At 34.4% G+C, this 23,831-nt stretch overlaps 2 protein-coding genes across 2 annotated transcripts in view; both read right to left on the reverse strand.

The window, feature by feature from the left end:
* The window catches only part of LOC138701530 (zinc finger protein ZFP2-like), a 581,888-nt gene that overhangs the window by 488,154 nt on the left and 69,903 nt on the right, over positions 1-23,831 (reverse strand). The window lies entirely within an intron of this gene.
* Positions 15,507-22,420, reverse strand: LOC138701531 (zinc finger protein OZF-like). Its single transcript, XM_069828530.1, has 2 exons — positions 18,320-22,420; positions 15,507-17,797 (listed from the first exon to the last, which is right to left on the reverse strand). Exons 1-2 carry the CDS (start codon positions 18,532-18,534, stop codon positions 16,792-16,794), a joined length of 1,221 nt encoding a protein of 406 aa, XP_069684631.1. The 5' UTR covers positions 18,535-22,420; the 3' UTR covers positions 15,507-16,791.

Consider the following 23,831-nt stretch of genomic DNA (forward strand, 5'->3'; position numbering starts at 1 on the left):
GAATGATGCAGGGCTCATGGCCAATATAATTTTTGTGCTTTTGTGTTACTACACATGTAATGCACCAACAATCGACATATTTATTCTTTTTTTTTTGTTACCCTCCTACTGTCCCTACAATGGGCATATTTGGTCTTTCTATTTTTGTTACACCTGATTGGTCTGATGGAGTGGTGTGATATTTATGTATCCTATTTGTTTCCGACAATTACATTTGTTGTTCAGTCTACTAGAAATGAGTTGAAAGACCACAGAAGAGTTATTGGAAGAATATACAGATTCCGAAACTGAAATTGAAAATAATGATGATGATGATGATGATGATGGTGAAGTAGTGAGTGAACCTGAAGACCAGTGTATCATGCGTGACGAAGTGGACGGGGATGAAGTGGAATCCAGTTCTGAAGATGACCTTGACAACTGATCTGAAATTGAAATCAGTGATAAATATTTTACTAGTACTGGAAGAGTTTACGTTTCCAAACCACCTCGAATATCAAGACGAGCTGCACAGAATATTGTGAAAGAACGCGAAGGACTACGAAGTGAAGGTAAAGTGGCCACAATAATAGAGTCGTTTGAAAAGTTCTTTACTCCGGAAATTGTAGACAGCATTATAAAGTATTCTAATGAAGAAGTGATTAGGCAGGAAGTGCCAGGAACAAGTAGACTTGAATTCCTTGCTTATATAGGGCTTCTTATCTTTATGGGCAAAGAAAGTGATAGCAAGACAGCAGTTACAGATCTTTAGTCCAATATTTCTGGAAGATTTGTTTATACTGCTACTATGAGCCGAACTAGATTCCAGCAGCTAACTGAAATAATAAGTTTTGATGACAAAACCACACGAAATGAACGCAGGGAGTTTGATAAATTTGCCGCAATGCGCGAAGTATTCAACAAAATGAACTCAGTTTTACCAAAATGTTATTGTGCTGGCGTGCACACTGTTGTAGATGAAATGCTTTCATTATTCCATGGAAGATGTCCCTTCAAAGTTTTCATGAAGGATAAACCTGGGAAGTATGGCATACTTACACGTATGCTTACAGATTCAAAGTCAAGATATGTTATCAGTATGGAACCATATGTAGGGAAGAATAAGAATGCAGCGCAACAAACAAATTCAGCTACAGCTGTCGTAAAACGTTTGGTTCATTCTATAAATAACTCCGGGCCCAATGTAACCACAGACAGGTACTACACATCTGTTGACTTGGCTGAGGATCTATGGAACAATCACAAGCTAACTCTTGTTGGAACATTGCAGGCAAGTAGGAAACACATTCCTCAAGAACTCAATGAAGTTTCTGGAAGAGAATTATATTCCAGTAAATTTGCGTTCAGTGATCCTGATACTGGAAGTGCTCCAATTACAATTCTTTCATACTTCCCTCGTGAAAAACCTAAGCGGAACCTTCTTATGTAATCCACTCAACATTATGATGATGCAATTAGTGCACCATCTGGTCCAAAGAAGAAAACAGTAATAAATCTATACTACAATAACACTAAAGGCGGTGTTGACACAGTGGATCAAATGGTACGCAAATATTAAACAAAAAGAGCTACCAGAAGATGGTCAGTGTCTATTTTCTACACACTTGTTGATATAGCAGCTCTAAATGGCTACACCACATTTATACTGAACTTTCCAGACTGGAATAAGAAGAAATCAAATCAGCGGCAACTTTGTCTACAAGAATTGGGATTGAAGCTCATAACTCCGTATATTGAAGAACGGACAAGAAATTTTACAGGACTGCAGAAGTGTGTGATTTCGGCAAAGGAAGTAGTTCTGAAAAGGAAAATCAAGCAGACAAGAGGTGCAAAAGAAGTTCATGGTGGTAAGGGTCGATGCCATTTGTGCACTAGAGACTGCCGATCAAAAATAGAAAAGTACAACAAAGTAAGCAAGACAACAATCATTTTCAGTGTTTGTAAAAGGTACACATGTGGTAAAAATAGCAAAAAAACTGTGGTCTGTTCAATATGTGAGGACGGGTGTGAAGAAAGTGATGTGTAGCATTTTACAATTTATTTTGCGACTGTTACACTGAAGTATTTGTTGGAACATATACAATGACATTTCAGTTTTTTCTTTCATAATAGTACATACTATTCGCTGATTGTAAGTGTGGTAAACAAAGCAAGAAAACACTGGTCTGTTCACTGTGTGAGAACTAATGTGAAGAAAGTGACGCATAACATTTTCCAGTTCTATGATATTTTCTGGACTGTTGGATTCAAGAAATTGCTGAAAGAAATACAACAACATTTAAACGTTTTTTGCTTTATGTATACGTATAGTACACACTATTTGCAGATTGTAAGTTTGGTATAAGTAGCCTATAACAAGGAAACCGTGGTTTGTTCAATATGTAACAACGAGTGTGAAGATAGTAATGCGTAACATTTTCCAGACTGTTTTGTTGAAGTAAATTGTTCGAAAATATACAATGATATTTAAATTTTTATCTTTTATAGCAGTACATGCTATTTTCCGATTAAAAATGTTTAAAAAATGCTCAAAATTAAACATTTTTATAGTGGTCACAAAATATCCCCCCTTGGTACTGCAAGTCATCAAAATAGCTTGGTATTGCTAGGGTTAAGGAGTGTATAATTGGTGTTGCAGAGACATTATTTGAAAACAAGACAGATGACATTAATACTTTTAAATGTGTGCCAGTGTCAGCTTCTTCAAACATGAGAAATACTCAAGACATTAGCCCAACAAAAAGAAAAGAAACTGAAAGATGATTCGAGAGTCAAGCCATATTACGCATTTGCGGTCGATGAGTCCTGTGATAATACAGATAACGCTCAGGTGTTGGTGTTTGTGCGTTACTTTGATGCAAAAATACATAAATTTTTTGAAGAGTTATTAACTGTGACAGTATTAGAAAAAAACATGAGGGGGAAGACTTACACAAAGCTCTCACTGAAGTGGTAAAAACTTGCGAACTACATTTGTGTAAATTATTATTGATTACAATAGATGGTGCTCCAGCTATGGTAAGCTGTAATAAAGGATTAGTTCCGAGACTTAAAAATATCTATCCACATTTGTTATATCACAGCATTATCCATCAAACTGTTTTCGTGTTACAAATTATATCATGAATTCCCGGCAGTGATGCAACATGTTGTAAACATAGTTAACTTTATTTATGCTAAATCTCTCAGCCATTGCTTATTCAGATCATTCCTTTATGAATCAAATGCTGACTGCGATGATTTATTGTTGCATAACAATATTGGTTAAGTAAAGGTGCTGCTGTGCTGCAGAGGTTCTACACACTTGCCAGAAATAAAAGAATTTTTATCTAAATGCAAACATCCATTGGCTCAGAAGCACTTCCAATTTCTGGAAAGCAAAATCCATGTAGCAGCAATTGCTTTCTTAACAGATCTATTTGAACACATGAACATACTAAACAAGCAATTACAAAGAAACGAATAGCTCATGGCTGAATTAATATCGAAAACAAGGAAAGAAGATGATTTTACCAATGACGGTTGCATTTCCCAAATCTAAAGGATTGGATACAAAATAACACTGAAATACACTGCAATAATGTCATTATGATAACTTATTTATTAGCTGAGTTCCAGAACAAATTCAACTATTTAAAAAAAATCTATAACATAGTACAGGTTTTAATAAATCTGGAAATCAATAGTGAATGGACCAGTGAAACTGACGCAGTTTTCAACAGCAAGAAAGGCCCCTTATAAGTGAAGTCATTGAATTCCAAGAAGATGCAGCTTTGGAAGACACATTCCAGTAAGTACCTTTAGTTATTATCTACGAATAATTTTGGGGCATATAATTAAGTATATATCTGCAAATAAATATCCAGATATTTAAAAGCTGGCAATAAAATTATGTACTCTCTTCAGTTCAACATATATTTGTGAATCTGCATTATAAAAGATGAACTTCATAAAAAAAAAACAAATTTTGGTCACGATTAACTAATAAACACTTAAGACACTTGCTGAAAATAGTTTGCACTAATTTAGATCAAGATTTCAGACAAATTGTTACATCTACAAAATGTCACTTTTCATGCTGAGTGATGAATGGTTAAACTTATTAATAATGAATAATTTTTATGTGCACTTTGTGCTTTAGAATTATTAACTGTGAACTGTATCATTTTAGTGCTTACCATGTGTTTTGTTTAATTTGTGATTCATTCCCATAATATTAAATTAAATAATTTTCTCACAATTCATTTCAAGAGTATTACATATTACAAAATTATTTTAATAACAACTTCATATGTTTAGTCATTAGGCAGTTCCGGACCTCAACTTCATTTAGTACTTAGAAAATGGACCTCCATGAAGTGTAATTGGTTACCCCTGATCTAGATGTTCCTTAACAATTATCCCACGATTTTACTTAAATTCTATTGACAATTTTACAAAAGTACTCTACTACCTAAATAAAAGACTAATCAGCCCAAATAGTCATTTCCTGAGTCATGGCATTTCCAATGAGTTCGCAGTAATGTTTTTGATACAAAACCCTTGTTACATATATCACACTGATATGGTTTTTGTCCTGTATGGTAACGTTTATGAACAGTCAGAGTTGAACGCTGGGTAAAAGATCTTCCACAATGTTCGCAGGTATGGGGTTTCTCCCCCGTGTGTGTACGCTGATGAACTTTCAAATATTCACGTGAAATAAATGCCTTTCCACAAACATCACAAACATCTGGTTTTTCGCCTGTGTGTATTCGAATGTGAATCATCAATGAAGCCTTACTAGACAATGTCTTACCACAGATATTACACACAAAACAGTTTTCACCAGTGTGTGCCCGCACATGCAGGGTAAGCGACCCCCTCTGCATGAACACTTTGCCACACACCTCACACTGGTGCTTGCTTGCAGGGTGGACATAGTTCGGATCGTGCTTCCTCTTGTGCAAAGCCAAGTTGTGTTTGTATGGATATGCCTTGCCACACACATCACACTGAAATGGTTTCTCACCTGTGTGTACATTCTGGTGCTCCTGCAATTCAGTGTTGGTGTAGAAGCCTTTGTTACAAAGATCGCATTGAAATTTGTATTCATTCAGATGTCTCTTTCGATGGTTCACCAAATTAGACTTTTGTATGAAAGCTGAACCGCAAATGTCACACACATGATTCTTCTCCCCTGTATGGATTTTTCTGTGATCCCTCAACTCACTTGAACGCTTAAATTTGCGTCCGCACATGTCACATTCGTGAGGGCGGTCCTCATTATGGATAATCATATGAGACGTCAGTTTCCCATTGCAGTTAAATGCCTCTCCACACACTGAACACACAAAAGGCTTCTCCCCTGTATGTGTTCTACGGTGGATTATAAGCTTACTCTTTATTAAAACTTTCCCACAAAATTCGCACTTGTTCCTACATCTTTCCTTTGACGAGCTGCCTTTCGAGTTTCTACTGTCTTTGTCCTCAGATCTGCAAAAAGAGAGATTCGTAATGAATACCTACCTGAAATCAGTAGGCTCAATGTGACATCCAGGCTATGTAACTATACTTCTTCGTTGTAATATGAAGATATTTCCATTTATAATAATAAATCTCCAAGATAATTATAGATGTTGATTTAACATAATTATGTACAGATTACACTGCTTATAGAACTGAAGAAAGGAATTTATTTTAATGTTGCATTGAACATTATAACCAATATGTCGACTATTCAGCTGTCATTAAAGACATTAACAGGTTTGGGTACAAGATATAAGTAGAAACACACACTATTTCACACTCCCTGCAGCTGCAAAATTAAAGATATAGTATACACAGCACGTTTTTCTAGAATATCATCTTCATTATATTACAATAAATGTAAATTGTGAAATATCAAGAATACTGAATGTTAAAATGAACTAGTTTGAATAAAAAGTTACAGACACATATCTGTAAAATCTGTACTGGGAATATAGTCCAGGGCTTCTCAACCTTTTGAAGACTACCGTCCACATGTAATATTAAGTGAGGAAGCGCCATGAAATGGAATAGGTTTAATAGGCCTCTTTGAATACAAAAATAAAATAAACAAACAAATAACTTTTTGAAACACTCACCAGGACAATGAAATCCTTTAACTTCAAGTTCACTCAGAATTTCAGTGAATTCCAAGGAGAAGTCGCTTGTAGTTACACATAAGCAGTACTGCAGATGTGATTTAGTTAATCGTGATCATGATTTGTTCTTGAGATATTTTATGAATGAGAAGGTATTTTTTCGCACAGGTAGATTGTACATAGCCAGACATCTGAGAGACACTCCACAGTATTTGGAGCCTTTTGTATCTTCTGCTCCCCAAACACTATGATTTCTCCTTTTAAAACAAATATTTCAGAACTGTGCTCCTCAAAGACTATGATTTCTCTTTTTAAAATAAATACGGTATTTCAGAATCACAAATGACTCCAGTCAAGTACCACTGCATTGAATAAATATATATATATATATATATATATATATATATATATATATATAATTTCAGAACTGTGCTCCCCAAAGACTATGAGTTCTCCTTTTAAAACAAATATTTCAGAACTATGCTCCCCAAAGATTATGATTTCTGCTTTTAAAACAAATATTTCAGAACTGTGTTCCCCAAAGACTATGCTTTCTGCTTTTAAAAAAATATTTCAGAACTGTGCTCCTCAAAGACTATGATTTCTTCTTTTAAAACAAATATTTCAGAAATGAAAAGGACTGGAGATCTGTCAATTCAAGTTACTCACTTGCAGCTATATTAATATGTTGAATAACCTTGGTTTCTCTGTATAAACCCACACTGAATTGAAAGGGATTATACACCATAACTATTATCAGGCAGTACATTTCACTTGACGATATGTATCAGAGGAAGAACTATTGTTCGTATGCATCTGAAGTCTAATTAGTGTAACACGTATCTAATCAGCAATGTATGCAATGGAAGGTGAAAGAACTGGCCACCCTACCCCACTATCTCCTGGTTGAAAGAACTGGCCACCCTACCCCATTATCTCCTGGTTTAGTTTCCTTATGAGTGGCACCTGTTGGTATCACTTGTGAGGTTCAGACCTGTGTTCAGACAGTTGACTAAACACAACAAAACAACAAACATAATGAAATATGAGAAACCCTGTCAGATCTTTAAGATATAATGGATGGACAGGAATACTATTTGTTCCAGCTTGTACATCAAGGATAAGTTAAAGACGGAACTATTATATTAGTAAGATTTTGTTCGTACAACAAAGTTTGAATTGAAAAAGAACCTCAGGATCGTTTGTGCTCGTGAGCACTTTTTTTTACTCACATGACAAGAGCACCAAATGTCATTAAAAGAACACCATGGTGCTCGCGGGCACAGATTGAGAACATCTGTTCTAGACGAAAATAAAGTAATAGTCACCCCTGCCAATGAAGATATTACTTTACCAGTCGATTCATGTTATTTTCCTAATGAATTATCTTATATGGCTAACAAATAAATAAGCAAGCACTCCTCCTCTTTACTTTTTCAATAAAGTAAATAAATATATCAATGCAGCATATATAAAAGCAACAATTCATTAAGAACCGAAAAATAATTTGAACCTCTAAAGCATGTATGCCACTAAGTGACTATACGAGTATGTAGAGTAGACATATAAGCTGATGTCTGAACTAAGACCAATATGAAAACATCCAATTATTGCAGTCTTTCTTGGACACTATCTTTAATTATTTTGGACACCTGAAAGATACAAAGCCACCCAAGAGTTTGAACGACAGCTGAACACATTACCTCCAAGACATCACATTTTGAAAATTAATCCAACACTAAAGCCAGGATTAGGATTTTTTGGGGTAAATTTCACAGAAAAAAAGGGGGGGAGGTACTAAAATAAGACAAAAAAGTGCTCTGTCACTAAACTATTTCGGCAAATGTCCTTTCTCCTATTTTAACCAATGAAATACACTCATTTGAAACTATGTATACCCCTGACTGTCGAATCTGTATAGTGCCAGTCACAAAACGCCTTCTACACAGTTTCGATGAAATCCTGTTTGAATTCCTACGCAAAAATGAAAATCAGGATTTGGACACCTTCGATATGGCGAAATCTTGTATCAAACTTGTTAAGCAACAAATTCATATTCACTAAGACCTAGCACACACTATCGATTTTTAATTGCACTAACGCCTTGATAAAAAAAAATCACACATGAATGTACTACACGATTTTAAATGAGTGAAAAAGCACTTTACTTCTGATCGCATGCAATTTAAAATTTGTAGCATGCAGTATTTTCCATGTAATTAAACTATTACAATTGAGTTGTGATACGTGTTTAAATCTGTTCACATTGGTGAGATCAGAACGTTGTTTTGCACAGGGTGGCGGACATTTTGAACACTTACTATGAAGAGTGTACATACATAAACAACATACAACCATTCTCAGAAAATACCATTTTTGTTGCTTTGTGAGTAAACAATAAAAGTTGGAAGAAAAAAGTTTCAGTATAAGTTGTTTCTTTTTAAAAGTAGTTTCCAATGGCACCTTTAATGACCCATGTTCTCATTTGAAATTTCAAAGTTGACCACAGGTACACCTACTTCCGGTTTGTTACGGGAAATGGTACTGCCACCAATCGATTCTTTACATAGGTTTTGGCTATCAAAATTTTTTTTATGAACAACTAGTATCATATAGTTTTCGAGAAAAAAGGCTGATACGGGTGGTCTGAAACACCCGGTCTACATAAGACATATTCTTTGATCCTTCCTTATGCCTATTGTAATTCTAAAATGTTTGTTTTCAATCATAAATAGTTTCTATTAAAATATTTCAGTAATGCTACATTTGTTGATATGTCCTTCTGGTATGATGTCCTCAATGTATTTTCATCAGCTCTTGTTTTTGCTCGCTACAATTCAGGAAAAAGAAACTGTCAGCAATCTGAATTCACCATGCAATGTTGAGGAAAATGACACAAACATGGAATGACAAACCAGATATCAAATATTGAAGACAGCTACCATGACCAATACAAGAAGAGATTCAACAAAATTCACAATAAAAGGAAACAGGGAAAGGACTATGAGAAACAACTTCTGGAAATACTAACCAAGACAAGAAAATTGATAAGGATAATTTTCTTAATGTCCCTACTCCCGACTTTTAGGTGATGAATAATGATCAAAAACTCCTTACACAGTCTGAAATTATTGGTGTATTGACATATCTTTAAACCCGAGCAACATGAGGAATCTCCCTCTATCAATATGTGTCAAAATTTTTCATCAACATCTACATTCCACCAATCTTCGATTTTTTACCAAATATATATGCAACTAATACATTCCAAACACAACCTACGTCATTTCAACATTTTATGCCTACCTACTAAATGCCACTATTAAATGATCATTCATCACAAACAACTAATTTACAAACACCCCTATCTGAGCTTGTAACTCGCTATTTTTTCAACTTCAAATTCTTCTAATCAACAAGCAGACAGATTTTCAACACTTCTCCCAAAGTCCAGCTTTATATTCAATAGTAACATGAATGAAAGACAGCAGCTCTGATATTTAATTAATAATGTGTAGGTTCTTTTTCTTTTAAAGCAACTGATTATTCTTGGGTTCAACATTTCAGAACCTGTCATACATAAAATATATTTTCGGTTTCGAACACACACAACTTACGTTTAATGAAACTCTGATAATTAAAATTCATATCAATAGGAAGGGTGGTCAGATAGCTCAGTTGATAAGAGCAGCTGTTGCCCACGTTTATTTAATTTGGTGATCAGAACTGTCTAGAATTTATTTCTTAATAAATCATACATAACTAGTTCCTTATGTAGGATTAAGTATTTTTTTCTCTTAAATCAATCATTTCATAAAGTACAGTAACATTTAAAGTTTTAGTTATAAATTATTTTTCTGTTTAATATTTTATAATATTTCATATTAGGCCTATACCATATATGTGTAGTTATTTAATTACTCTTTCATTTAACATTTGCAATTGAATATTACAATAATTATAAGTAATAAATAGTTCTGTGTTATGTATACATTTTTCGTACTTGCCTTACTGGTACAGCTTTCTTCAGAAAAAATGGCCAACTGCAGTCTGGTGTACTGATGACTTTTTATAGGCCGAACTAATAGTAGCAAGTTATCGAAACTGTCCTTACAATTGAATACAGCCAAAATATTTTTTTTTTTTTTTTTTTTTTTCTGCTACGAAAGATCAGAGAGTTAATGCATGCTGCTTTACAAAATTCATTGTTAAATACGATTAATATTCGCAAATGTGCACTAGTCATAAAAGTCTGCAATTTTTAATTACGTGATTTTTTATCAATGCAATTTTTAACCAACATGACACTCCAGGCATAATGGTAGACTACCGATTCCAGTAAAATAATTATAAACACATTGTTGTTTCACAGATCTAGTGGAAGCAACTTAACTTCAGCGAGTGGAATTTTCCATTGTTGCAGGTATTTTATCTTTAAATCCCACATTCACTACTATAATACTTATTACAACATTGCAATGCAATGAAATTCCGAAGTAACTTAAATGATAAAATGTGCTGTGGAAAATAATAAAAAGTAGCAGGAAAAGGAAGAAAAGGAAATTAAAGGGCAGAGTGATTTGAAAAAAGATAAAGACAGGTTACCATAGTGTATGATTAAAAAAAAACCCTAAAAATTTGCATTAATGTTTACTTACTAAAGATAACAAGTAAATACGCTAGGAATGTTTAACCCTTAAGCAGTTGCACTTAACCACCCCATTCAATTAAACCGTTATTATCTCGAGTATGCGAATTCAGATTTCAAAAATATTTACGGTTTTTGTTACCTTACCAATTCCAATAAAGGTACTGAAAGTTTCAAAGGTTCAGGTATACAGAATATATAGTTACGAGCTCCGTAATATCTGACTGGGGTGTTCACAACACCCCGCGCAACTACTTAAGACTTAATATTGAAGTGTAACCACATGAAAATACCTTTTCATTTTACTTCAGTCATTCACTGTGCCCATGAAAAGTTCTCAGAATATCCACAGCACGAATGTTCATGCTGGATTCAAATTGCATGAAGTAAGTTATTAATTTTAAGGACAAATTTTCACCTCGAACATTCTTTTTGTATTTCGTAGGTGCAACAAGTGCTTCTAAGTCATTTGTTTGAGACAGGCAAATGTACCCGCATCGCAAATGGTGCACTCAGCTTCAAAATCATTCCATCCTTTCTTAAAATTCATTTCATCCGTAAATTTACATTTCGAATTCAACCCCTAACAACACGCAGACCAGATAACTCACTCCAGACAAAAAGACAATTATAAAAAACTTTGATTCAGAATAACTTGACTCGTCACTCGATTCAACCCCTAACAACATGCAAACCAGATGACTCACTTCCACTCCAGACAAGATGATGAACAAATGCCTCTCAAGCAGGCGATAAACCTATATTATCAATAATTTCATATTAGCACTACCAAAGCAGTGATATTATATTTGCGATATATCGCAAAATGCACGCCCAGTTTCAAAAAACTTCATTTAATCAGCATGATATCTTGTGGTTTTAAAAAGATTTAAACCTGTCCATAAATTTTCAAATGAAAACCAGGACTATCATACTTTTCCAGAAACCCTACCAGACGGATTTTCTCTAGGCAAAAAAAGAGGGCGTATAGTAACCCTGGATAAAGGTCCTGGGGGGAGGGGGGGAGGTGCTGGAAAATTGCCTCTGATCTCATCTGGAGGAAACATTTCACACATTAGTTTCTTTCAGAGAGCTCTAATTTAACCTACAAAAGAAAAGGTGTGCACCTAAAAATCCTAACAAGTTACACAAAACTAATTTACAAGTTACACAAAACTAATTTAATAGCATGTTTACGAAGCATTTCACTTATACTGTTACTGACTTTTTTTTAACAATAGTGACTTTTTTAACAATCACTATGAGTAAAACAATATAACAAAAAAAAAGTCAAATGATAATGGCAGCACTAATCTTTACTCAAGTATTTTTTACAATCTTCCCCTTGAACTCCGAAAAAATTGCTTGTGTCCCTTATCCTTCTAACAACGATCTTGTAAAGTAATTTAATTCGAAATTGAGTTGCACAAGTAATACCTTATATGAAACAGTAAATGTCACAAACCACTTCTAGAAAATGTGGGCATTGTCAACCTTCACTGTAGTACCCCAGTTGAGTAGAACACTTGACATCTGACATTTGTCATGCTGTGTTAGTTTCTCTTGAAGTGTTTACTACAACTTCGTATTAATAAATAAAACTCACAAAAACAGTGACTGCAACATTGTCTTCTAACAAAATAAGACCTGTAACAAACAATCTTTACCTCTAAATCACAATTAGCTGATTATCTTCTCTACTGATCTATGGTGCTGCAGTATTCCAATGGCACAACTAATAATATCTATCCTATATAAACCCATAAAAATTAATCTTGGTGCATCAATGTGTTCTTTCAGAAGGCAGGGTAAAGAAGAGAGGGAAAAAAACCTAAACACGTTTGCTACTGAAAAGGTAACTTCCCCTATATATCCATAACAACCACAGCCATTTTGCACCATAATTTCTTTTATTACTAGAAAATGGCTGGGCTGGGTGAGACTAGACTTCTATGAAAGTGTGGAAGTGAATGTGTTGAACCGAAATGGGCACTTTTCTTCAGAGCGCGCGCGCGCGCGCGCGCGCGCACGCATGCACACGCACACACAGCAAAAATTAATAAGTGCTGTCACAAATAACTGATCTGTTTGTATTACTGTAACTGAGAATAGAGTAAATACCAACTGTCTGCAGTTTGGAAGTATGAAAAATCTTCTGTCCAACTTCATAATATGGTACACCAGGTACAACACTTACTTTCCAATTCGAACGTAGTACAGTATTAAAATAATGTTAATATAACATGGCTAGGTTTACACCCAACAAACATGCAAAAAAAGCACTTTTCTATACATTACAATCTATTTACTATTCATGCCTTACTTTTCTGTTTGTAGAGCGTTACTCAAAATATATCAAGCTATTAGTTCAAAGGCATAGTGGTTTCTCGCAACCTCTTACAAGACACTTGAAAGGTCTTTAAAAAAAAAAAAAAAGGTCAATATCTTCATAATATACACTTTCTAGTCAGTATTCCATGTTAATGAAGACTACATATCAGCATATAAAACTTCTCTCAGAAAAGTAATCTATATTAATAATAAATCTGTAGCCAAAATTTTTCTGGTAATTTTCGCTTTTCCAAAAATAATTGGTGTTAACATCTCAGTTAAAAATTTATATAGGTATCTAGTTCATTCACAAGAATTTCTATGTACTGAAATACTACCCATTCACATAAACCAGTATTACTGGTATTAAGAAAATCTATTCTACTTCCTATCCCAACTTCATGAGACTGGAAAGCAGCAAATCATTTAGCTCTCTTATTAAAGAAACATTAGATGTCAACTTTTCAACCTCTACATTTTTTTGAAAACTAAATATTCGGTATGATCACTACTGATGTACAGCATCCATGGAAGACGATTATGCAGGACAGCAGACTTCTTTCCTTTACCAAGGACAGCAGTGACAATGGAGACAATTACTCAATAACTGTACCAATAATAGTAATAGTCACAACAATAATAATAATAATAATAATAATAATCATAATACATATCCGGAAACCAGAACAAGCACATCGTGCAGTAGAAGTGAGACAGAACCAGAAAATGAAAAAGAATAACGAGAAGAAGAAATGTGGAGTCAACAATACATAAGAAGAAAACATGTGAATAAAACAGATATGAGCGGTTTAAGCACCACAAGTGCAATAAAGTCTAGTGACACGAGTAAAAATTCAAGTGATTCGAAAAGTAAATTAAATAGCTTTGGGGAAATGAAGGTCAGTGCAGAGATGGCATGTGAAAGTATTTTTGTGAGTTCAAGGGATGAAATGTGGAGAGGGTGAAAAGAAGAAAAAAGTTTATAAAAGTTACAGGTGAAGTTGGTCATTCGGGTCCAGCGAAAGTTAAGGATATAGATGACTTTGTAAGTAAAATACATAATAAATTAGAAGAGTGTAGTAGAAAGCTAAGTGAGAAGATGCAGGTAATGATAATAGGCAAGGAGTATGGTGAAGGAGGCTAGCCAGGATAGTGAAGCACAGCATGGAGAAAATAAGTGAGATAAGAATGTAATGCACATAAGAAACAGACATAATAATGATCAGATTGGATAATGAAGTAGTAAGTATTAGCAACAAGTATTATTACAAATAGAGTGAGTTCGATATAAGTGAACTGGAAATCAAGAAAGGAGTCGTAAAAGTGTCAATTTTGAATGAACTAAATTAAGTCATTAGGTTTTAAAGGTGAGACTACATATCAATTTAGATGTGATCATAAGTAAGAGATTATAGTAAATAATGAATGAGGAAATGTAAGCAAAAGGTAGAATCGAAATTATAAGATGTCTACAAAAGATATATCTGTAATGTAATGAATGTAATTGTGGCACCAGATACAAAATTTACATGGTTATAAATGTTGCCATCAAATATATGTACAGTAACATCAAAAACGTTTTCCTTACATTTTTATTGTACCTTGACTACACCATGCAGGCTTTGCTTAATCGTAAGTTTTACTTGTCATGGTAATATTTTACACTGCATAGGTACAATCAGGACATACAGTAGTTAAAAATGCAAGGAAAAAGATTTGATTTCATTTTATATCATATATCATATTCCCTGGAACAGTCCCCTTATTTTTATCTATGACTGTCTTTTATTCATACAGTATTACTTACTTCATACGCTTTCAATATACAACAAATAATATACATCATTAAATCAGAGTATTCATTTCAATTTCTATGTCTTGTTTTCAAATTCATTCAAGATGAAATGCTTGAAGCTTTGAGCAATTATACCGCTTCGTTTTCCTTCATAGCACTGTTACTGAGAATGGTGGTAGAAGATGTTTAACCCATTAGTACTCAGTGACAACTTTAGCTGCAGTTTCTTTAAAAAAAAATTGTAATAAACATATAAGGTTGACACTATTTTTTGTGACAGAAGCTCTATATTCCCGACATCTCAGGCACAATCCTTCACTTCAAAGTCAATTGTTGTGGAGTGTAGACGCGAAATTCTGTAGTGTCTCCTAGCCTTCTACACATATTTTTCTTCGAGGTTTTTTACTGTCCAATGTCACATGGAAACTAAAATGTAATTACTGTTGTTAAATCTTACTTCATTATTTCAAATCTCACTAAAATACATTTCAGAATGTTTACTTAATATTTTAAAGCTACTTTATGACAATGGTTTAATTGTGAGTATATCCTACAGTGTTGTGAAATCATTTGGCAACTAGTTGCCAGTGAGCACTACATTATGCAAAAGTATGCCCATTTCATTGTGAATCAGATTTTAAATGCCGTTGAAGAGTAGAGTGCACACAGAACAGTTATTAAAACCATCAAGTCTGTAGGAATCACTTCTCCTAATAAGTCACTAGATGCCGTCACAGATGAAGATTCTGACTTTTCAGACAGTGAAGTCCAAGGATATCTTCCTCAAAGAAAGTTGAGAACAAAGAATATTGAATATGAGAAATCAGAAGAGTATAAGTATTCACAAATTTCTGAAAATTGTGGAATGAACACCTTCAGCAAGAAAAATCTGACTATAATGTGAAGATTGTATCGAAGACAAGTCTGAGATGAAGATGTGAAGATACATTGCATTGTACTGGTCTCAATAATAATACAAAAATAAATTACGATTCATTTTACAAACTTAAGACACTTTTTCGATTATATATATTATTTCTCCAAATGCCTCCTGGAGATGCACTATCTACTGATGAGACCATTGTTACATAATATAGAAGACACTATGCAAAACAGTTCATAAGAGAAAAGCCGATAAGTTTTTGTTTCAAACTGTGGATCATAGCTAAACCAAATGAGTCTGTGTTGGTGTGTTACATGCTGTGCTCCATTGAAGAAAGGTATATTGAGCATGTACAAGCTTCATTATCTCAAGTATATGAATTGTCAGAAAGATCAATATGTCACCTTCATTATTTCAGGCTGTAGTAGCCTATGCTTAAAATAAAAAAAAATAAATTTATGACAAACTTACAAACAATTCTCCATTATTAGCACTTTCATAATCCGAACCAACAATCTTAAACCAGAACACAAGCAAATCATTTCATCACTGAAGCATTTTTCCTTTATTTCTATTTTTTAATTATTGCACTGGTAAAAACTTTCCTATTTATGAATACTGCAATGATTGCCACAACTAGTGCTATTTTAAGAAATATAATGCACTCACCCTCTAGATCAAAAGCACAAAACAGCTTGGACGGAGATCCACAGGAGATTCCGAAAACTGCAGTGATAGTATTAAAAATAAAGACAACTCTCATTCTACTGCTGTTCTTCAAGCCTTTACTTATAAACAAACAAGTTTACATAAAATCTGAAACTGCCATAAAAGCGCAAAACTGCAACTTCACTGCATAACAAAATAAGAATACATTAAAACTTCTTTGTGTAACAAATATTAAATAGAAACAGCATAATTTAACAAACATTACAACAAAATAAAAAACATGAAAAAAACTTACATACAGAATGTATTTGGTGAGGAACTTTGTTGTTTCTTAAAACAGTGGAATCTCTGAAATTCATCATGTATCATGTTTACGCATATGAGTTATCATTATGGTCCTCGTTACGAAGCCTTTATTGCATACAACACACTTATATGGCCGTTCACCCGTATGGTAGCGTCTGTGAACAGTGAGTGTCGATGCCTGAGTAAACGACTTTCCGCAAGTCACGCACTTGTAGGGACGCTCACCCGTGTGAATTCGCTGATGTACCACAAAGTACTTACGATGTGAGAATCCTTTCCCACACACATCACACACCAAAGGTTTCTCCCCCGAGTGCATCATCATATGGCAGTGAAGTGACTCCTTGCTGGTCAGTTCCTTACCACAGATCTCGCACGAGAAGCCCCGTTCTCCTGTGTGAGTGCGCACGTGCTGTAAGAGACTCCTCTTTGCTGAGAATACCTTCCCACAAAAGTTGCAGGCCAGGCTATTCGGAGCACTTTTGTGGCTTTTTGTGTGGTGGTTGTAACTGTTCCTCGTCTCGAATGTCATATCACATATTCCACATGCAAATGGTTTGTTACTACTCGATCGTGAGTCATTTATATCTACGCTAGCTATGTGTGTTTTCTGGTGTGTCTCAAGCGTCTTTTTGTACCTGAATCTGCTGCCACACATGTCACAGGGATAAGGCTTCACATCCATGTGCATTGCACTATGCATCTTTAAGTGATGTTGGGTTAAGAAGGTTTTACTGCACACCTTGCATGCAAACTTTCTTTCTTCATGACTCTTCACGTGATATGAGAGCTTAAAAGAACTAGAAAATGTTTCAAAACAATCCGTGCATCGAAAAATCGTCTCTTCACTGTGAGTGGTGACATGGGCACACAAAGATTCATCTGTTGCAAATGATTTCCCACATTTTTTACAAGGGTAATTGGGAGAAATCGGCACAGTATTGGTGTTACTTTGAAAATGAGTTACCTCAGTTATCACTTCCCCAGGATTATTTAGCACATGAAATATACTCGAGAGATTGTCAAACGATTCTTGAGCATTATCACCACCAACAGACCTGAAACAAAAGACTGTCATTAAATGGTGCCAATATAAGGTAAAACTATTTTTACTGTGAGTGTATAAGATTCAATATAACAAAAGGTGCAGTCAACAAAAATCATAATTACCCGGAATTTCAAAAGAAACCACGTAAATTTTCCTTCGAAGTAACACCGGACTAATCACCCAGGGAGCCAAGTTCTAAAGTTAATTTTGTTTGACTACACCTTGGATTATTTTAACAGAACCCTTGAAATCTTCACGTGTTCCCAGGGCTGTCCACATATCAAATTCACCCAACTAAAATAAAAATAAAAATAAAAATAATAATAATAATAATAATAATAATAATAATAATAATAATGTTTCCTTCCAAGAACTAACTTTTAAGGACAGCCCCAACAGTGAAACCAGTACAAAACGGAAAGGCATTACACCTTTGGAAAATTCCAACAAAGGTCAATTTCCGTTTTATAAGGTTTTTATCAAAATTTCACTAATCTAGACTTCCTTTTATTAAAAACAACATCCAACATACCTGAAAAGTGATCTTCCCCAGGAATTTTCCAAGGCTTCTTGCCACCAACCCTGACTGCTGGAATGTTTCAAATCAAAAACAATCAACTGTCTTTGATTCAATGACAGAAGCCAGGGTTCGACTTGCCATATTTGCTTGCTTCTCAGAATCAACCATCGAAACAAAACACTTTCGAGTTGCGTGATCTCCAGCGAACGAGTTTTAGTAAGGACCATGCCTGTCACAAAATGTTAAAAGCACTGCAGCGAGAAAGGTCAAAAATGAAAACAAAGAACAAATGTGATGACTGCAATCCAACAAAGGAAGTAAAAATAACAAAAATGCTGTCTAAGATAGGAAGGTTCTCTTATTCATGTTGTCACATCGCTAATCAGGAAGCTCCCAAAAGTTCTGTTTCATACAAGTCTCACTGTACATCCTGCTTGTTGGTTCAAATATAATCACTTTTGCTTCTAATTCCAGTTTTTTTATAGATCCAAATAAATGCTAATCATCTACATCCCTAGACAGGTGGCAGTAGTAAGCTCCTATCTCACACTTCAACATAGATAGCCCATTAAAAATTTAGCTGTACAGTAGAACCTTGTTTCCTAACCTGCTAGTCTAACAAGAGAAAAAACCTAACAAACTTATTTTCTTTCAATTGACCAACATATACATACACATCTCCATCGATCCTACATCTCATCCCCACAGAAGGAAGTGAGAAACAGTCGTACACCTGTGCATGTCTTCAGCTGATGTCCCCCCCTCCCACCTCAATCAATCCATTCAACTTGTGTAGCAGAGGGGCGAGGCTCCAGCAGCTGTCCTTGAACTGAACCTACCTGACCGAGGACAGAGGCCATTTTAACAAGGTTGTACTGTACACATTTGCAATAGCATTGTCACCCTCCTGGGCCCCATTTACTTCACAAATCACTCGCTACTGTTGCTGCGAGTTTGTCATTCCAAGAATGCCTTTGCTGGTCAACATGAAACCTCTTCCAACTCTGTTCTACATCCCAAATAGTCCACCATCTACAATAAATATGCACATCTAATCTACAAAAGAAATCAGCTGTTCTTATTTCATTTCAGAAAAATATCTCAATGTTTCCGCGCCTAGAATTTAAAATTAGTAAAATAAATGTTTAGGAGTAATTATAACAACTTTCAGTTTCAACTTAACTCTCAAGCCTATTTGTGAGGAATTTAACTCTACAAGTACTGGCTCCAACTCCTATCTCCACGTTGACAAGTAGATATAACTCTACACATCGTTTTCGTGAACTCAGTTCATAAAAATGGCCCTATTGTTCAAAATGTTACAAGGTTAAAAGCCTGGACTCTGAGATGCTTATGTAGTTTATATTTCAATGTACATTGGAAATGAAAAGTAATCATAAAACACAAATATTTTATTTGGAAACAAACATAACCTAACCACACTAAGAACAGCTGACTTCAATAAACAAAAGTGGATCCGCATGCGAGAGTCTGTGCCTGCCTACATGCATGAGTGTGTTGAGTGCAGCTGAGCGAGCAGGGGTCACTAGTCCTGAGTTCCTACTTCATCAGCTACAAACTGTGACTACGCCAAAAGTGATTTCAGTCTTGATTAGATCCTTTGTTACCCTAGAAAATTCTGAATTCGAAAATTATTCTTGTTATATTACAAAGAAGGAAAAACAAGCTTCTAACACAAAAATCAACATTAAACCTGCTTAAATTAATCTATTATCAAGGAATTAGTTACAGGCCTCTCTCTGTCCTAACATCACATCAGCTGAAGAAATAAAAGTGGCTTGTGACACTCCACAGTTGAACTGTTTCACTCACTTCAATGGGGAAGGGACTCAATTCTCAACACAGTATATTACTCTCACAACGCCTATTCCCAATTTCAATGTCCTCACAGGTACACAACATACATTGTAATTTCATCCTTGGGTGTGCAAGTACTAAAGGTTAAACAAATGCACCTACAATGTAATCATAGTGTAACCTTAGATGCAACACTCACTTCACAATGATTGTAACTGCAGCAATATACCTATTATTACATACAAAGTTTATGCTCTAAAACCAGTAAAATGTTCGAAATTAGCAGTTGCAGTCACAATTAGAACCTGCTTATCTATGACACTTCCTGTATATTCCAACATTGTCACATTCTAAAATTTCCTGCTGCCTGTCTAACATTGTCCAACACCATCTCGCATCACGAGAGTTCAGAAGATTATGTCAGCACTGATATCTCTTCTCACCTCTTCTATCACTAAACATAATCGAAAATTCTCAAGTCACATATATGCTTTGAATTCCAAATATCTCTGCGAAAAACTGAATTATAACAAATATCTTTGTCTCTCAATGAATAACAGAATGTCCTTAAATAGTCTTGTGTACTTCAATTCAACCACATTCAACATCACATGACGAGTCCAATTAAAATATAAGCCTCTACAATTGAGTAGCTTAATATCAAAGACGGACATCTGTCGTCTCCATAGTTTTGATCTAGAGGCAATTTTTTAATTCACAGTGTTCTTTATAATATTTAACACAATTTATTTTATAAATACAGTGTTAGAGTTTGCATATGGTTTCACTATAAGTGGAAAGAGCATGAAAAATTGTATGAAAAACCACACCTATCTAAATTTCGATTGAGGTCAGATGTCCGTCTTTGATATTAAGCTACTCAATTATTTCTTCATGGTAGGCATATGAAAGCAGGAGAGACTACAAGGCATCCTATCCATTATATATCATAGTTTGTCATGATAACAACACAGTTAATTCAACCATATGTTATGTTTAGTCAAATCGAGTTTCAAATAAATTCTAAATTCAACAAAGGTATGTATTAAGTACCTATAACAGTACAATGAGAAAATGACAACATTCATAGAACTCAACAATTGGTATAATAAAACTAAAAATCAAAGAAAAGGCTTGTTTTTTAAAAGACAATGTATAGTAAATATTATACTACTTTTTATTCTAAGTATTGTAAAATCAGGTGAAAAGCGGAATAACATAGAAATGAAGGAGTATGAACGAACATTCACCTTACGAAGAAACTCTAACTACGGATTGAACAAGACGTGGAGTAAGTTGCAGTAAAATTAACCACATATGGAAAAATGTAACTCATATGAGCCTAACTCCAAATCAATACTGTGGCCGAAAAATTAACTGGTACATAAGACAAAAACATCTATAGTGTGTTAGTTTTGAATGACATTTCAGTACATAAGCTTAGTTACGGGGGAAAAGGAACTGTCACTCTACCCCATTATCCCCTGGTCTAGATGCCCCATGAGTGATGCATTATTGGTGTTACTTATGAGGTTCAAACCTATCTTCGGACAGTTGACTAAACAACAAGCTTAGTTACAAACTTTTTCAAGACTTTGAATGAATGATCGGATCACATTTCTGCTATTGAACGTATCCTGACCCTTCGTAAAACCACATGATACCATCACCAGTATGTTGAAATTCTAACCAGCACATCAGGAATTAAATGCACAAAATCTACATTATAACTGAATAACAAGCAATACGACACACACATACTCTTACAATTTTGTAAGGATAATTAGATATTTTTTATAAAACGCGTTATTCTATATAGTAGAGTTTAGTATTGCCTTCTTACATAGGTGAACAATAAACACAGAACAGTACCAAAACGTTATAAACAAGAAATGTCCAAATACTATTACTACACAGACCAGGCAAACAAATCAAATTAAATTTCCAAATAGGAAATGGATACGACCAACAAGTTATATGAGAGAATCAAACATCACTTCTTGGATAGAAGTGCTTACCAGGCACATGATTTTGGGAAACAATACATCACAATCTATTTACTTGCTCTAACCTATCCCGAAACATAATTTAATACCATTATTTCTAATATTATTGCATCATTACAACATAAACGAAACTTATAAAACCCAACTAAATACTTTGTAATAGTACAGTAAAACCCAATTTATCTGAACTAAAGGGGACAGAGCTCTTTCAGATAATACATTTATTTAATGGGTACTATTTGCAGTAGTGAAAGGAAGATGTTACAGTATTAATATGTGTGAAGCAAAAGCATATACTTTATCAGAATACTCGCAGAATCAGTTGTCACCTCTCATTCAGCCATAACTGTTTCCAGAATTCTTGGGGTAGGGGACAGGTGAAAAGAATAACTTTTCCTTGATCAGACGAAAATAGACCCTCTGGATGCTATTGAACACAAAACAAGTGAAGTGAGGGTATGAAAAGCAGATTTCTTTACCTACTGCATTCCTTAAAGGGCGTTCACCATTATTTGTAGAGAACAAAACAGTTGCTGTCTCACTGGCATGACTGACAGATGTTCGGAACATAAGAAGCAGGAGTTCGGGGCAGAAGAAGATATCAGATGATGAACGACATTAAGATATATGGATCATATGCAGAGACAAAAAGGAAGGTAGAAAATAGGAAAGACTGGAGAATGCTGGGTTTGCAGTGAAAGACCTGCCCTTGGGCAGAACACTATGAATGAATGAATATTTTTGACAATATGTTTTCAATAAAAAGGTGTGTTATAGTCCAAAATATATGGTATGTATTTTTACTCCGTTTCGTTAAGCAGGGTTTTACTGTAATGTAAATCAAGAGCTCGGTCATGTTGTTTGATACCTGTCACATAATATGACACTTCTCAATTGCATAGTAAGACACATCTTTAATGAACAAAAACTATTTAATAAAAATATATTTATAACATATATAACTAGCCGTGTGCATCTACAACAAGTCAAACTTTTATAACCGCCTGAGTATAGTAATATTTTTGTCTTATAATTAGTGCTGTTGATCGATCAAACTATTTAATCGATTAAGTACCTGAATTTAATCGATTAATCGATAGATTAATCGAGTTTTGATAGAGTTGAAAAAATGTTTTAATACACTGTAATACACAATTATTGTTAAATTTAACTTGTGTTCGGTGATAAGCATAAGTATTAAATGTTGTATATCTGTATATATTGTATCCTTATATTACAAAAAAAAAAAAAACTATTTTAATTACTAACATATTTATTATGAGGCTTATAATTTATTGTGTCAATTTCTCCGGGAATTTTTGAGACAAACATAAATAACAAAAAGTATGAAGACTCACCTAGTTAATACTGCTTTATCCATAATTTTAAACACGTGAGTGCATTCACATGCTCCTAATTAAGTGCCACTCTACATTTAGTAACAATGTTTCCTGCATCACTAAACACGAAAAAACTTTTTTTCTGTCAAGCACTTCTCCATGATCGTTCAATTTAAATCTAAATGTTTCACCAAATTCTCATATGACATAATGGAGTTTACACTTTTCACAAACCACAGAAAACTAATTTTTTTCTTTATCAAACTAAACACATACACAAACTCAGTATAGAAACTGCAACTCCTGCAAAAGTATAGCAGTCAAAACAGAAGACTGGCCCCTAATGTAATAGAATTACCA

Source organism: Periplaneta americana, chromosome 6 (genome assembly GCF_040183065.1).
Source record: "Periplaneta americana isolate PAMFEO1 chromosome 6, P.americana_PAMFEO1_priV1, whole genome shotgun sequence".
In the NCBI taxonomy this organism is placed as follows: Eukaryota; Metazoa; Arthropoda; class Insecta; order Blattodea; family Blattidae; genus Periplaneta; species Periplaneta americana.